Raw genomic sequence first — 16328 nt, 5'->3', positions numbered from 1 at the left:
AGACTAAAAAGAAAATCTCCCCCAATACTGGAGTATTTGGAATTTCTGATCCCCTTTCCCTCCTGGGTTTCTTTAGGCAGTTTATCACGAAGACTGTAACCCAACTTCCCCTCCCTGAGCACTGCACGACTCCCACACTCACGGGGTCATGCAAGTGAGGGGCCTTTCGGCTCAAGCTTTACGAGCACCATCTGCCTCTGATTATTGGTGGCCTGAGAGAGCAGTTTGGTAGGCATGGTGGTCACAAAAGTCAGGGAAAGAGCTTGGAACTAAATGGGAAGTGAAGAAGTAAATGCAAAAGGAGAATGTTGGCCACCCTTTCAAGAAGTTTGGTTCTAAAGAAGAGAAGAGAGCTTGGTAGCTGAAGGAGGGAGTGAAGAACTGAGATCCAGAGCACATGTGAGGGATGAGCCTTGGGTAGGAGGAGTGAGGCTTTATCTGTTGGAATGGTGGGGGGGAGGGAGGAAGAGAAAGTAGCATTAGTGCAAGGAGGCCTTTCAATTTGGCAGTGGAAAAAGAATTATTTCCTATTTATTTTCTTGATGAGTTATACAGTAAAGTGTCACCTGATGTGGGGATGGAGAATGTGGGGAAGGGGAAAGAGATGTGGTAGAATGGAAAAGGTTTTAAATAGTTGCCTTGTAATTTGGGAAAGTGAATTTAGTAGAGAAATGGAATGTGATCACAAGGTAACCTTATGTGTGAGAATTGTAGTCATGAATTTAACATAAAACCAATCATACCTCACCCCCCCCTTTTCAGTGATGCTTTTTCTGCAGCAGTGTACAACTACTCTAGTGTAGACATGTTGGATTCATCCAGGCTTGGATTTTTTTCCAAATAGATAATATGGAGGGAGACAGTGGCCAGAAATTAAGAGGATTTTCAAGAGAGTGATTATGATGGGCTAATTAATCTAAGCTAGGCAAGGAGGAAAATGACCTCAGAAGGGGGCTGATGCATTATGAAAAGTGATGGGGGTCAGTACCTTGGGGGGCCAAATCCAAGAGCTGTTGCAATGGAAGTAATAGTTGAGTAGGGCACACTGACCATCATGGCTTCCCTCTAGCCCCTCAGTGTTTAACTGCAGTGGCTTGTGACAGCCTAACCCTTCTCATGTTACTGATATCAGATGAAGGTGTTCTAGGAAGCCTCTAATAAACATAAAATAAAGAGCCCCGTTTGAAATTCTAAAGTTGTTCAGTCTGTGATCTAAGCACGTCTGGGCTGTATGGTGGGCTAATGGGAGGGTCCATTAAGGACTCCTGGGAAAGAACTTTACTAAGGGACCAAGGAGCCTACTGGGAATGAAGTTTATCCTAAAGAAAGAGGTGTTCTTGAGGTCTAGTGGCTTGATCCAGCTCAAGCTGGTCAGTGATGAAAGGAAGAGGCTCTTTGAATTCAGCACAGTCATCATGGCCCAGCTCCAAGAACTTCTTGAGTTGAAGGAGAAGATTCTGTAATCAAGAGTGAGTTGAAATGGAGAGCACGGTTTTTTTAAATCTTACTGAGGACAAAAGGCAATATACTGCCTATGCAATGGAGCATAGAACAGGAGGTTTAAGGGTTACCTTTCAGAATTTATTATAATAGCAAGACAATAATTATTATTATTGCAAGGAGTCAAATTATTGCATGGGTCAAGAAATGAAATTCGTGTAATTGCAGGTGGGGGTGGAACTGTAGAAAATCTTTTTTTGTTATTATGACTCTATTTTTATGCTTCGGTTGGTATGGCCTGGCCGAACATAGCTTATGTAGATTCCTGTTATGTGTATCTCTGGGGTTGATGTAACTGACAGCTTTGTAGGTAGATACCCATCACTGATCAAGGCTTATCGATATCTTAAAGGGCCCAGTTCTATGTTGCAGATGTGTTTTTGTGCTAAGAAGCACGAATTCAGATATCAAAACAAAACAAAACCAAAAACAATGAAAGGGAAACCCAGAAGAGACTGGTTAGAATTCAATATCATTTCTTGGAGGGGCTCTGGAACCTACAAAGATTCTTGCAGGGCTTGGGGACCTGATCTGATTGGGTTAATAGTACAGAAGGATTAAATTCAGAATTAAAGGTAAGCTTTTAAGTTTTTTTTTTTTTTAATTATCAAAAATGTATGCAAATGCCTTTGCATCATTGATGCCATAAGCATCAAGCCAAGAAACTCCTTAAAATATCTGGGGGTCTCTTTGTCTATCTCCATATACTCATAGATGCACAGGATGCCAGAGCATCAAGAGATCTTCAAGGGAGCTAGTCAACCTCTTATTTTGCAAGTGATGAAACTCAGACCCAGAAAGGAGAAATGAGTTGACCGATTAACATCAAATCCAGAATTCAAGTCTCTTTACTCCTTGTTCACACCTAGACTCTTCAGGTTAGACCCCTGTTCCTCCTTCCAGGAGACTGCCAGAAGCACAGGCTCCCTACAAAGGCAGGTGTGCAGCTCAAACTGTCCAAGAAGACTTCATATATCCTTTCCAGGTAGGATTGGTAACTGAACTGCCGTGTTTTTCTAAAATTTCCTTGGAGGTCTGGGTTGAACCCTGGCCCCTCACCTGTAACTGGGCTGTTGCTGCAAGCATCTTCTGCCGAGTTTGTAGTACTGTGGATGAGGACATCGAGATAGGTGTGCTTTGCCTCAGCCACCTTATATCTTCCCACATACAAGACAGCTGCAAAAGAAGTCACGAAGTCATATCATCGTCCAAGCCAGTACATGATTTAGGTTGTGGCATCAAAGCAACGTAGGGAGAAGGAAACCTGACCCTCGATGTTTGTTCTCCAGTCCATTTTCAGATGCATGCGAAACAACTTTTTGATCTCTGTCCAACTGGAAAAAGATCTGAATGTTAATGAAACCATCAGATTCACATTTTAGTCTTTGCCAAATGATCCCATAACTCAGAATCGTGGAGACACAATCTGACAGGATGGAAGCTTCTTTGCTTTGAAAATGTAGTGTAGATACTATTTTGGCATTCTTAACGACATAGGGCAAATCAGGGCTGAAAGAGACCTTTGAGATAATTTACTCCCACCCCAACATTTTGGTCACTGGAGACCCCTCAGCCCCTCAACTAAAGTTTCAGAGATTTATGCACAGACTGTTGGTGCAAAGTGGGGAAGAATAAAATTAGAACTCAGGATACCTTTGTGAACCACAGAAAATCTTGTGCAATGGAACTGGTGTGAGAGTCATCTATTTCAGCAATCGGTATTTGATCTTCATTGGTGACTAACATATTGTCTTTGTAATAAAATATAACAGCTATGTAGAGTCCCCTAAAAAGAAAAAGCAAAATAAAAATTGTCCTCAATCATCTTCTCCTGCAAGCCTGGATCATGGAAAAAATATTTTTGGACATGATAAAAGATAATTTAAAATATACCTATGAGCATATTCTTAAATACAACAAATTTATTGGCTATCTTGTCCAAATTTTCAGAAGAAAAGTGAATTTTGTATTGTCTTAATAAAAAAAGAGAAATTTCTACCAAGTTTCCACTCAGAACCAAAAGCAGCAGATTCCTGAGAAGCTAAGACTTCCTGGAAAAACTACATAGGACCCACCGTTTCAAGGTCTTCACAAACTTGTTTGAGGAATGGAATAGGTGTTTCAGGCTCCTAGAGACTGACTGCTTGCGGCCCGTGGTTTGTAATTTTGAACTTTCTGGAACACAGAAAAAAAAAATACAGTGTAAATTCCACTGGAAGAACAACAGTCTCAGTGCCTTCTTCCCACCATTTTGCCTTTCTGTCTCCTGTCCCTTCAGTGTCACTTATACTCAGTTTCATGTAGGGATTCAGCTCATTCAGTCCGTCAAGATGCTTTTGTATCTTGAGATGCCAGTAGTTAATTAATGAACAGCTCCTCAAAACTGTTGGAAATGAGTAACATTTATAACTCCAGGTGAAGTCACTTAGGTGTTTTGTTTATATTCTCCTTATTTATTATGAGGTGGGATATGAAGAAACGAGATCAACTTTTGTCCCCAGCTCCCATTGCCTTTTAATAGTCACATACTTCTCAATGTTGGCAAAGCTCTTCTTGTTAGTCTGCACATTCCATTAAATTTTTTTTTTCATTATAAAATTAATATAGGCACATTGCAGGAAGTCTGGAGCATAGAAAAAAAGAACAAAATCCCACACATATCATCCTGCCATGTTAGTAGAACCACTGCTAGCATTCTGGGGTAGTTTTTTTCCAGTGTGTATGTTGGCTTACAAAAATAGTTGTAGGCATAGGTATGATTATCCTTGTTATTCGGAAGAAGAAACTGAGACAGAGAGGTTAAGTGGATTGTCCAAGATAAAAAAGGCAGTACCCAGAAAAACAAGCATTTGTTCACTGAATAAATATTTATTGGTACACTACTATATGTTAGGTTCTATGGTTACAGTGATGAACAAATCATCCATTGCTTCTGTTTAGCTCTTTTATTTACAGCTGGAGCTCTCACTGATAAAAGTAGTAGATTTCCTGTAGCAGTCTTTGCAAACTGTGCTCCCTAGAGCTGAACTAGATGATCACTGATTTAATTCTCATCTTAAATGTAATTAATGAAGGGAAGCTGAGGTTATTGGGGTCATCACCAGACTCCTGACAGACGTGTTACTGGGGATGAGAACGTGGTCCATATCACTGCTGTTAGACATGGAAACCTGGGTGGATGGCCCATGCCTGAGGCCCAGTGTGGCTCTGCCCGTGATCCTATAGGAGCAGTTGGGAATGAGCTGATTGACAAAAGCATTCATGCCAGCTTCAAGCTTGTGTTGGTAATGGTTATTCCTGGCAGAACAAAGCAAAAGCATTTTTTTCTAACTTGAACATGTATTTTGCTGGTTATATTCTACTTGAAAATAATGCTGCTGGGACTTCTGATTAAAGGCAGCATATTGAACTTATTTATCACATACTACTCTCTCCCAAAATCTTACTAAAAGCAGAGTAAAGAGATTTAAAAAAGAGGAAGTGACGTAAATCTGTCAAGACAAAGAGATGGGAAAGGAGACAAAAGCACGTGAATTTTGGTAGCTAGAAAGCAGATGGACAGATGGATTTAGCAGACCTGAGAAAGCTGAGAAGTAACCTGACTCACCCATGGGCACCGTATACTGCTGGAAGAGTGGTGAATGTGGAGCTAAGATCAGGGTGTTTTGTTGAAATCTGTTTAAAAAGTAGTTAGACTTCTAAATATCCTCTCCTACCCTTTCCCCACTCTAGAAGAAAGCTAGTAGCATATTCTCTGGAAAGCATAAAAACAGAGATCTTTAGAGTGAAAGATATGGTGTATGGTTAAAAAATAGAGGGAGGGAGTGGTATGTACTCAAAACAGGTGGATTAAATGAAAGTTTCCATACAGAGTATTTCCCCACTGGACTCTCGGAACAGTGGTACTCAAATTTATATTCTCCAGGCAGAACACTGGAAGAAGCATCTCTGGAGACTCTGATTAGCGTAAGAGTACACCTAAAGATTCTGACATTGGCTTTACTGCTTTCCTAAAGATAAGGCCATGCCAGATCACCCTACAGTGATCTGTGTAACTAAGGAGCCCTATCCATGTGCTCAGAGCTTCCCAACAGCTATTGAGTTCTCTTCTCTTAAATCTGAGTACACATCCAAGGATCACTAGGCAGTTTGAAAAGCATGTCACAGAAAAAACACAGGCCAAAACCAAACAAAAGCCATTTAGAGGGGAGACCATGTTGAGAGAAGAAAACATAAAATGAAACAAAGCCTGTCATTAATAGCCTGAGAGACAAGCAAAGACATTGCATCCTTGTAAAAAAGATAAAGGTCTGTAAGAGAAATATTCAGAGAACAATAGAGAACATTGGAAATTAAAAATATGTTATCAAAGTCTGAAAAAACCAAATAGAAAATAAAATTGGGGAAATCTGCAAGAAAGTGGAGCAAAGAGACATGAGGATGGAGAGTAGGAGGGGCAGGGGTGGAAAACCTAAAGGGCTAGTCCATGAGGTTCAGTATCTGAATAAGAGTTCTCATAGGAGAGAGCAGAGCAAAAGGAGGGGGAAGAAATAATTTAAAAAGTAATTTAAGAAAATACCCCATACTTGAAGGCTATAAGTTTCTGTATTGAAAGAGCTTGCCAAATGTGCAGCACAACAGACAAAAATAGAGCCACATGAAGGTACATAACAGTGAAGTTTTAGAATACTGAAGGTGGAAAGAAAACTTAAAACCTTCCAGGGTAGGAAAAAGTAGACTTCATGTAAAACTTCTGGAATCGGAATGGTATCAGACTTTTCAGCACTGAAAGCTTGAAGGCAATGAAGCAACACCTTCAAAATATGAAGGAACATTATTTCAGTTGGGAATACTATACTTATCTACTTCTATACTTATTTATCCTAAATAAATATTAAATAGAATAAATACATCTTAAGACACTTAATGTATCCAAAAATTAGCTCCCAAGTGTCCTGACAGGAAGCTACTAGAGGAAAGGCTCCCACCAATGGCAGACAAACCCCAGAAAAAGGAAGAGATGGTAAACAAAAAAGAAGAAATCCAGTATTGGAGAGTGGCAAGAAGAGTGCTCAACGTGGTGGTGAAAGGAGATCCTAGGGTGCCAGTAAGTAACAGACATAGAGGCAGCCAGTAACCAGGCTAGATTGGAGCAGGTCAGAGGGCTCTATGAGAGGTTTCTTTAAGAAGATGCCATTTGAAACAATACTTATGTATCTGATTGTATTGAGAGAAAATTGAGAGAACTGGAGAATAGCTTGGGGATTAATTGGTTATAAGCACATGGGAAAATAAAAAAACACATAATAAAAGTTGATTATTATCTACAGAGGAAACAAGTTATCCAGGAAAGGAAAATAATCATAAAATTTATATGATCATTATAATGTTAGCAATAAATATTGATCTTATTAAAATGACTATATTAGGAGAATGAGGGAGTAGGAATTACATGTACGTATAAGAGGGTGGAGGGATAAAAAAGAAATAATCATCTTCCTTAGTGAGATAATAACTATATATATATATTTAACATACAAATCATTTTAATGAAGGACCAATTCTACTTTGTATATTTTTTTAAAAATCAAGAATTAGCAATTATAAGCCTGTTATTTAGAGATATGGAGAAAATATCAAAATAATTGAGCCTCTAGGGAATAGAAAATGGAGGATGGGAGAAATTGTTTTTTCATTCATAATAAAGTTCTTCGTAGTGCTTTACTTATTTTAAGTAATTCAGTCCTCAGATGGCCGACAGGTTTATATAATTCTTATCTGCATTTTACAGGTGAGCAAAGCGAGGTATAGAGAAGCTGGCAACTTGCTTAAGGTCATGCAGATTTGTAAATGTCTAGCCTGTATTTGAACCCACATAATCTGCCTTCAGAGTGTAGTCACATATAACTTAAATAAAAATGAAAACTAAACTAAAAAAATTAGACTAAAAAAAAGAGAAAAATGAGAAATGCTACTACCAGTTGGGAAAGGGGCCCATGAAAATGTCCAGTATTTCAGGTCTCCTCCAGTTTGGGCACATGGTACAATACAGTTGTACTTTTGGAGCTCTTGTGGTTGGGTTGGGGCCATGTGACCAGTTTTATCAATGAATTTTGAGTGTAAATGATAAAGTCTTGTCCACATGACACCTTCAAGAGTCTCTTTTCCTTTTCCCATGGGTGCTGAAATATATTTCCAGAAAGAGGATCATGACAAGACAGAAGGACAGCCAGCCCTCAGGCAACCGGTGGTAGACCTATAGCATGTGGGAGAAATAAATATTTGGGGGGGTCATGTGGATACTACAGCATGATATAGCCTATCTTGACTGATGCAAGGTCTAAACTCAGGTTTTCCTAAGAACCACTGTGGCTTCTATTCTGTCTCTGCTTAGTTCAGGGCTCTGGAGCAATGGTTAGTTTTCTGGACTCTGAATGAAGCAGATCTTTAGCTTTTAAGTGCTTGGAGCATAGAGAGCTTATGTTATTCATACTGGTATGTCTCGCACCTAACACATAGGAGACAGTGTTTCAATTAATGTTTGCCAGTTGAAAAATTGGATGATAATTGAAATTCACTCCTGTAGGGGACTGCTTTAGTGAACACAGTTGACTTCTTTATAATTCATTATGTATGTCAGGGCATCAACCCTGTGAACAATAAAGGCCACTCAACATCTCCATTGAATTTCCGTCCCAGTACTGAAGATGCGAATTAGCCGTGGCCAGGTTTTTAGCCAAAAATAGAGAAATTAATGTGGGTTTTGGTATCTCCCATGCAGGGCTTTGGTAGCAGAAGGGATGTTTTATTATTAGTTCTGCATTTAGAATATGCTGTGTATCTATTGAGTACTCCAGGCTCATTACAATGGAGTCAGTGATTATACTTTAATTCTAGGACATATAAAATGCTGAGGATGAGAGCATCTCATTCTTCATTTGGAAGAACAATGAAAAAAAATAAGCTAGTTTGTAAAGTGCCTACTCATGCCAGATGAGTTTAATACATTATCTAATTTAACTCTTGTAACAGTCCTGAAAGATACATATTATTATGGTTGTTTTTTTCTGATAGGGAAGCTACGGCTCAGATAAGTTAAATGCTTTTCTTAAGTACACACAGTAAGTGGGTGAACTGGGGTTTGAAGTAATTGTTTTTTCTAATTATAAAATTTGTAAACCACATAGTATCAATATAGTTTATTTTAAATAACAATTTTGTAGTTTTCTGTATGCAGTACCTAATTATCCTTAATTTATCCTTTTAGATTTAGAGAGATTTATGTTGTATCATCTCGGAAGGTCATTTCTCTTATCCTGGCATATTATAGGTCAGTGTTCCCCAAAGTTTGTGGCTTGGAACACTAATTCTGTAAAAAATGTTTTACAGTGGCCAGGTAAGTTTGGAAAATGCTTGCTTAACCAAATTCAAAATTTCTTTTTATTAGAGTCTTTAATATTTTAATGTCTATTTTACATTTCCAAGAGAGGGATATATAATGTAACAATATCCAAATATACTTGACTAGAGACCCTTTTCCAGCTGAGCATCTTATAGAACCACTCTTATGTGGAACACACTTTGAGTACTGTTTAAATATACATTTCAATATAAAAATATTCCTCCCTTTTGGGAAGTTCTACCTTATGCCTTACTTAAAGCTTTCTTGATACTGTGTGTATATTTACATCCCTGTGGGGTGAAAATAGGTACATGATAAAAGTTGGATGGAAACCATAGAAATAATTGGGCTGTCTAGACAATCATTTCTTGATTATTGGAATGTAATCCAGTAGTAATGGGGAGAACATCTAAATCCTCAGATAATATAAAAAATAATCCCTCATTCTCATGAGTAGTTTTAGCTTTCCCCCTCTGATAAAGACCAAACACAAAGTGGCTTATGAATTGCAGAGAATAATCTATCCAATTGCTTCATTATTTTAGCCTGCCATGCAGGAACTAATGGGCAGGGAAATGATGGAGAGGCAGAAGAAGAGAAAGGAGCCTAGATAACGCCTGTCTTGGTTAAATGGGCCCTGGATAACTGAGAACTGAGTGTACTTTGGTCGGTGTGGAATGTTGAAGGCCCTAGTCTGGGTAAAGTTTTCCTAGAGATCCGAGAATGAAATCCCACTTGGGTTTCCTTCTTAAGCCTCTTCCATGCATATTTACATCTCCTAATGAACCAACCACTCATTAGAACATTATTTTCTTGCAAACAGTTGCCCTCATTTCTAGCTATAGCCAACATTTCTGAAGGGCTCTGTTGTCATAGCTATACAGCAACTGGGAACAACTTTTTGCTAATGCTAAGTATGATTTCTTTATACCTAGTCAAAACTCATTTAGCATGTCTTAGTCTCAACCATAGATTATTAACCTAGCTGGGCCTGCAGTGCCCTGAATCTAGAGAGTACAATGCAGTTAGAGATGTGATGGGTGAAGGAGCATGGAAAATGAAAACTTTATGGAAATTTAATTCTCCAAATAAAACTAAGTGCCTGCTTCACGAATCATTACACAGATCAGAAACCTGACCCTGTCCCATTTGAACAGCCCAAGTAGAAAATAATCTTTTTAAAGCTTCTCAGAGACTTTCTGGGTGTAGTTGGCTAGGTCTAGAGAACTTATGCTCTACTTCCTCTTGAGCAGTAGTATAGGGGAAGATTAAAATCCAGTGCCCTGTCCTGATGTAAGGGTGGGAGACAAAAACGAGGTGTGGCAGGAAGACTGGCTTGGAGACAGAAAACCTACGTTGGTATCTTGATTCTGTCTCTTCTTGGCATTGTGACCTTGGTCAAGTCACTTAGCCTCAGTGATAATTGCCAAAATGAGGATGAAAAAGAGATATTGGATGTGAATTGTATGTAAATTTTATAATAAATGTACACAGAAGTTTAATATTATTGTTGCTGTTATAATTGGTTGTGCTTCCTCAGGGATGTTCACAGAATTTTTGTTGCAGGTGAAAAGTTTGAGCGTGAATATCCCAAAGACTCAGCACACTGAGAAGTTTTGTGAAGGTACAATTTAAAGGGAAGGGAACTAATGGCAGCTGCAATTTTTCCTGTGCTTGTTTTCAAACTGTTCCTATGGAGTGAGGGTGCAAAAGAAAGAGGAAGGGAAGGAAGGGAGAGGGAAGTCTCTTCTGAAGGGTTAAAGTAAGATAGTGCTGTAAAGTGATTCCAGATGTACAAATATTAATATCTCTCTCCCTCCCTGATGAATGAGAAGGTATGACCCAGTTAGGAAACTGCTAAAATTACCGGCGCCACCGAGACCTCAGTCGATGGCCCAGCACAGATTTTTATCCTTACCCCGGCAACTATAATGCTGATGAAGGGCTCGGACCTGCTGCAGCAGACCTTCCAAAACTTCACTCTGTCCCTTGTGTCTAGGCGCTCTGTCGTCATAGTCTTTCCAGTCTATTGAACAAAAGAAACAAACAGAGTAAAATTTTCAAGTAGGCGAGGCCTCTTGCCTGCACTGCCTCGGGAGCTGAGTTTTGCTCATACTACCCACAGACTGTGTGGATGAGCACCCAGTACTTGCACAACTAGCAGGCATTACCAAGGGTTTGGAAGCTGCCATTTTTCAGGCCCTGTGCAAAACAGCAATTGTGGTTGGTTTCTCGAGTTGGGCAGTTTTAAGGCAAGAGAAAATGGTAATTGAAAGCCAAAAGAAAATAGAGAATTTGGGAGTCCAATTTCCCCTCCCCCAGCTCCTTACCCTCCTTTTCAGCGTCTGTGTCCTAATCAGTTCCCTGTCACCTCTCCACTCAGCACCCCAAGTCGCCACTGGATTTTCACAGTAGGAAAGAAAGGGGTGGGAATGTGCAGACTAGATGAAATCCACGGTCCCAATGCTTTTATTGTAGGTTTGACACTTTTGGCCAAATTGACATTTCTTTCCAAGGAAAGAGCCCATGTCAGATGCCAAGAAATGGAAATCTACATTTTGCTCTAATGAATGTCTGCTTTGGTTAGCTGGCACAGCAACTCCTGCACATACTCCGAGCCACCAACCACCCTGTCTGCTCAGTCTCTAAATATACAGTATTAGCTTACATGGCAAATTTAAATTGCAATACCCACTGAGATTTTTCTCCCCCTTCTATTTTCATTCCATTTGGCTATAATGATATCAAGAGTAATAACCCGTATGGGACTAATGTCAAGATTATAATTCTGCTGTCTCCAACTCTAGATTTTTTTTTCGGCAGGTCAGTCATTTCATAGTCCATCCCTATTCTCTTTCCCCTGGTTTTACTTTCTGGATCTTTCAAAAGCAACAACTTTAAGTGCTTCTTGGTTGAAATGCTTTCTCTAAAATTGCTAGACATTCTTTTCGAGAAAAGCCCGTTAGTTCACAAGTATATTTGAGGCTTAAATTCTAATCGAACAAGTTTCAAATTCCCTCCACCTAGAGTGATTTTAAAATATGGAGTCTCCCTTGTTTAGAAACTTAAGCAGATGCCATGACAGTTAAAGTTAGGTAAAAGCATTCCACATTGGTCCATCCAAGGCCGAGTAGGACAACATAGTTAGAAAGAATGCAGGTTCTGGAGTCAGATAAACCTGGGTTTGAGCCCTGGTTCTTCTGATTCCTAGCTCAGTGTCTGTAAAACAAATTACTTATACTGAGAGGGCCTCTACTCCGTAGTATGAAAAAGGAGTATAGTACCTATCTTGCAGGATTTTTGTGAGGATTAGATGAGAGGTACATTAGCTATCCAGTGCAATGTTATGTGGAAAGCCTTATGTAAATAATAACTTAAAAAGAAGGGAAGTCATTGTTGGAAAGTTAACTTCCTGAGTGGTGAGTATGGAAACATCATTTCTTAACCTTAGCAGATAATTCCCTTTGAAGAGGAAGGCCTCAGAGATTTTCTAATTCCTCCTCCTTCCCACCTTCCCCCATGTACCCTTCTTCATTTTACCTCTTAGAAGACTGAGGCCCAGAGATAACCATTCCAGTTCTAAATTTTCCAGCTTGGTGGTGATGGTGGCATAGCCAGGACTATAACATAGTCTCACGACCCTCCGTATAGTGCTCATTTCCTTATACCATGGACATGTTTTTGTTTTTGTTTTCTTTTGAGAAGGAGGGTCAGAGTTTGGTTGGAGTCTGTGTGGTGTGGCTTAGTTGTGGTCAACTCTGGAGACAGGGAATTGGCATAGGTGCTTTCTGTGGACTCTGTTCTTTGTTGGCAGAAACTGTGACTTAATTTCTCTTTGCTTCAGGTTTTTTCTCTGTAAAGTGAGCTTTTGAGTCTCTTTTTAGGTTATTTGTGGTTTCAAAGAAATACTGTAAGTAAAGCACCATTCTGGGCACATTGGAGATGCTCATTAAATGTTGGTGAGGCACTGTGACTAGAAGCATGATGGTGTTCACGTAGGATGGGCTAGGAAAGATCTTTTACTGGGAAATTTGGAAATGTTTGAGGGAACGAACTCCAAGTGGCCCTTGGACTATCTATAGTTTCCCTGGTATCTGGACACAGTGAGAATAAACATTGCTCTCATGTATTCCCAGAGGCCGTTATGAGTTTGTTTCCTTAGTTGGATGAATGTATCTGAAGTACTCAGATAAGATGAGCAATGTTGTTGGCTTGAGTAAGACTCCTGGGGGACTGAATTACTATATGGCCCTGAACGTGCTAATACATTCTAATGAGTGTTAATACTGCCATCAGTGCAGGGGGAGATGAAGTGGACCTGGCTCTTTCAGCTGAGGCCTATTACATCAGAGGTGAGCTTGAGCTGATGACTTTATGGTACATTAGAAAATTGCTAATGCTAAATTGCAGCCCGAGTGAGCACTGGACATGATGCCAAGGTTTTTGGAAAGAATGAGTCTTTCTCATAGATGTTTGGAAGGTTCTGATGACTACATAAAATAGGAGACTTTAGGGATGAGGGAGAAAATTGAAAATATATTAAGAAATCAGGAGCCTGACAGGAATAAACTTAGTGTGGTAGGAAAAGAGCAGATCATGCCACATAATACTGTTCACTGTTCTGGTAACGAGACACTTGAATTGCAATGCAGTGCAGAGCTTACATTCACTGGTGATATCAGGGCTTTCCTGATCGTAACTCAGACAAGCCTGTCTGGGTCCTTTTCTCTTATTATGTACCATACCATATAACATAAGTCTATAAAAACACATTCAGGCCTTTTGTAAAAATATTTTAAAAAGTTTTATAGCTTATTGGAACATATTACCAAATTTCCAATTATTCTGTCATGTTAGAATACATTGTCTTCTAGTAAATATCTGAATACTGATATATGTTACATCACAATGTCATAGTCTGTTTATAAATAGAACCAGAGTGTTTTTATATTGTTCTTTCCAAGTGACATGGCATGTCTGCAGTGACTGTAATGACATGTTTGGATTTCAGTTCTTTGCCAGATACCCCTACTAATCAAATGTGCTGTTTTAGAAAGTGTTGCCATTTGCTACGTTAATTACCAAGTAATAAGTAACTCTTCCCAGACCTGGACAACTGTTCTTTTCATTCTGGAGAGAGCTCTTCAAATGGGCTCTGAGGGAGAGTGTCTGACTAGAACTTGAAGTTTATAGAACTGGGACATCTGGTGTTTATAAGTAAATACATCATACAGATCAGAATTTGCATGGGGTCTGCGTTTGGAGTGGATTTCCCTCTGACCCACCTTCAGGTCTAATTTTTTTTTTTTTTTTTTTTTTGCTGTTCTATCCCTTCTATCCCTCCATCTCCAAAAATACATACTCTTTTTACCCCCGTAGAATGAGATGGGTTCCCTAAGTATCTTAATCTTCCAATATTCCCCGTATGTGTTTCTGGTAAGTCTTCAGTAAGAAAGATGTCCAAGTAAGACTGGAATAGTTAAATCATCAAATGCTAGGGGACTTAGGAGTCTTAGAGATGCCTGGTATTTGTGGTCCAAGGCTCTGTATGGCCTGATTTAGCTAGCTGAATCCACCAGAGGCAGTAGTCAGGAACGGTTGGCTGGCTTTTAGTCTGATTGTCTGCCTGATAGCAGGGCATTAGCTACCACAGCAGAGTCTTGACTAGTTCAGACTTGAATCCTGGCTCAGCCATGTTACCAAAGTTGTGACCCCAGGCAAGGCAACACCCTCTCTGAATCCTAATTTCCTTATTAATAGAGGAGGAGGACAGCATAGTGGTTAAGAGCAAGGAACATGGGGTTTGGACCTGACTTCAGTGCTGGCTAATTTTCTGTTGTTGGGCTGTATGTATGCGTGTATGTACCTCAATATTAATAATTCCCTCATCAGTAAAATAATAAAAATCACCTCAATCTTCATAACAAACCTTAACAGGTCTGTTATGAAGATTGAGTTAATCTGTGTAAAGTTCTTAGATTAACATGCAGCATATAATGAGTTTTATCAATGTTAGCTCTGCTGTTGATGGTGATACAGATGATAATATGATGCTTAGCCACAAGATGGGAACAATGACTGTTGTCAGGATTAAGTGAGACACTGAATGTGAAAGCCCATAACATACCACCTGATTCATGGTTTTTCCTGGGCAAAGGGTTATTATAATACTTGAAAAATACAAAAATATATAAAATAGGAAACTAAAGAGCCCATAATCTCATAACCCAAATATCTGCTGTTAAATTTTAATAGTTATATGCAGACACACCTACCTAATTATAGTCAAACTCACAGTTTAAATGTTATATGAAAAAAATTATGATGTTTGTTTACATAAAACTTATAAGAATTTCTTCTATACAATGGATCATTTCTTAAAACACCATTTTTAGGGGTTGCATTTTATTCTATAGTATGGATCTATATATATCATACTTTATTTAACCGCAGAGTTAATATTGGATATTTGTTCTCCCCACCACACGTGATATTTCACTATATCAATATATTGCTGCAGTGCACATATTTGTTCATGATTGTGTGTCTGCATCTGTTTCTTTAGGTTAGATTCTTAGATGTATAATTATAGGGAAAAAGAAACGAATGTTCTTATAGCAGCTGATATAATATGGTACATTGTGTTCCACAAAGGATGGAGCAGTTTGCACTTTCACAAGAAGTGTATGATACCATTTTAAATGATCCCATTAGTGAAGATTTTTAAAATAAAATATAATTCAGAACAATAGGTTCATTATGCAGAAAACTCTATCATGTAGTATGTCTGGAGATGTTCTTCTTGTTAATTAAATTTTCTGGTTAATAGAGAATTGCCAAATACACCAGACATAAATTATTAAGTTTAAGATAATTAGAAGGGGCTTTGCTGGGTTTTTCAGCCACCATAATAAATATTATAGATTTCTGTTTGTGGCAGAGTGTATCAGAGTGCCTGTTAATAAGAAAGCTTTTCTTCTGACAGAATGTAAGTAAGATTTGCTAGACTTTTGGTGAAGAAGGGGAGGTGAGGTCTAAAATGGACTGCGTGTACTCTGGGCCAGCCAGTCCTACTGTGCCATTTCAGTACATCTCCACAAAAGCCCTGTGAAGGGTATGATCGGACCCATTCTACAGATGTTGAATTGAGACTCAGAGACTTTAAGTAAATTTTGAAAGTCACACAGCTAATAAAAGGTAAAATGGGTATCAAATTCAGTCTTGCTGGTTCCAAATTCCCTCTTCTTTCATTCCACTGAGTTGCTTCCCAGGGGAACATTTCTGCAGAGGAATCATTCATTATGTGGCCAGATGCTACTCTGAGGACATCTTATTAGTCCCAAGCAGTGGGGAGAGGGAATGGCAATGGCATCCTGAGGATGGAATTGGAGTTGGAGTCTGGCCAGGCTTGAGAGAGTTCACAGCC

The 16328-nt window shown here is 39.0% G+C and overlaps 1 protein-coding gene across 1 annotated transcript in view; it reads right to left on the bottom strand.

The window, feature by feature from the left end:
- The window catches only part of ANKFN1 (ankyrin repeat and fibronectin type III domain containing 1), a 138789-nt gene that overhangs the window by 50807 nt on the left and 71654 nt on the right, over positions 1 to 16328 (bottom strand). Inside the window, exons 7-10 of the mRNA XM_067715378.1 lie at positions 10821 to 10928; positions 3576 to 3675; positions 3154 to 3286; positions 2560 to 2676 (exon numbers count right to left, since the gene is read on the bottom strand). Of these exons, the coding sequence (XP_067571479.1) occupies positions 2560 to 2676; positions 3154 to 3286; positions 3576 to 3675; positions 10821 to 10928 (458 nt within the window). The remainder of the gene's footprint in view (positions 1 to 2559; positions 2677 to 3153; positions 3287 to 3575; positions 3676 to 10820; positions 10929 to 16328) is intronic.

Source organism: Pseudorca crassidens, chromosome 19 (assembly GCF_039906515.1).
Source record: "Pseudorca crassidens isolate mPseCra1 chromosome 19, mPseCra1.hap1, whole genome shotgun sequence".
In the NCBI taxonomy this organism is placed as follows: Eukaryota; Metazoa; Chordata; class Mammalia; order Artiodactyla; family Delphinidae; genus Pseudorca; species Pseudorca crassidens.
The sequence above is the reverse complement of the archived record's forward strand: the minus strand, read 5'-3'. Positions and strand labels throughout refer to the sequence as shown.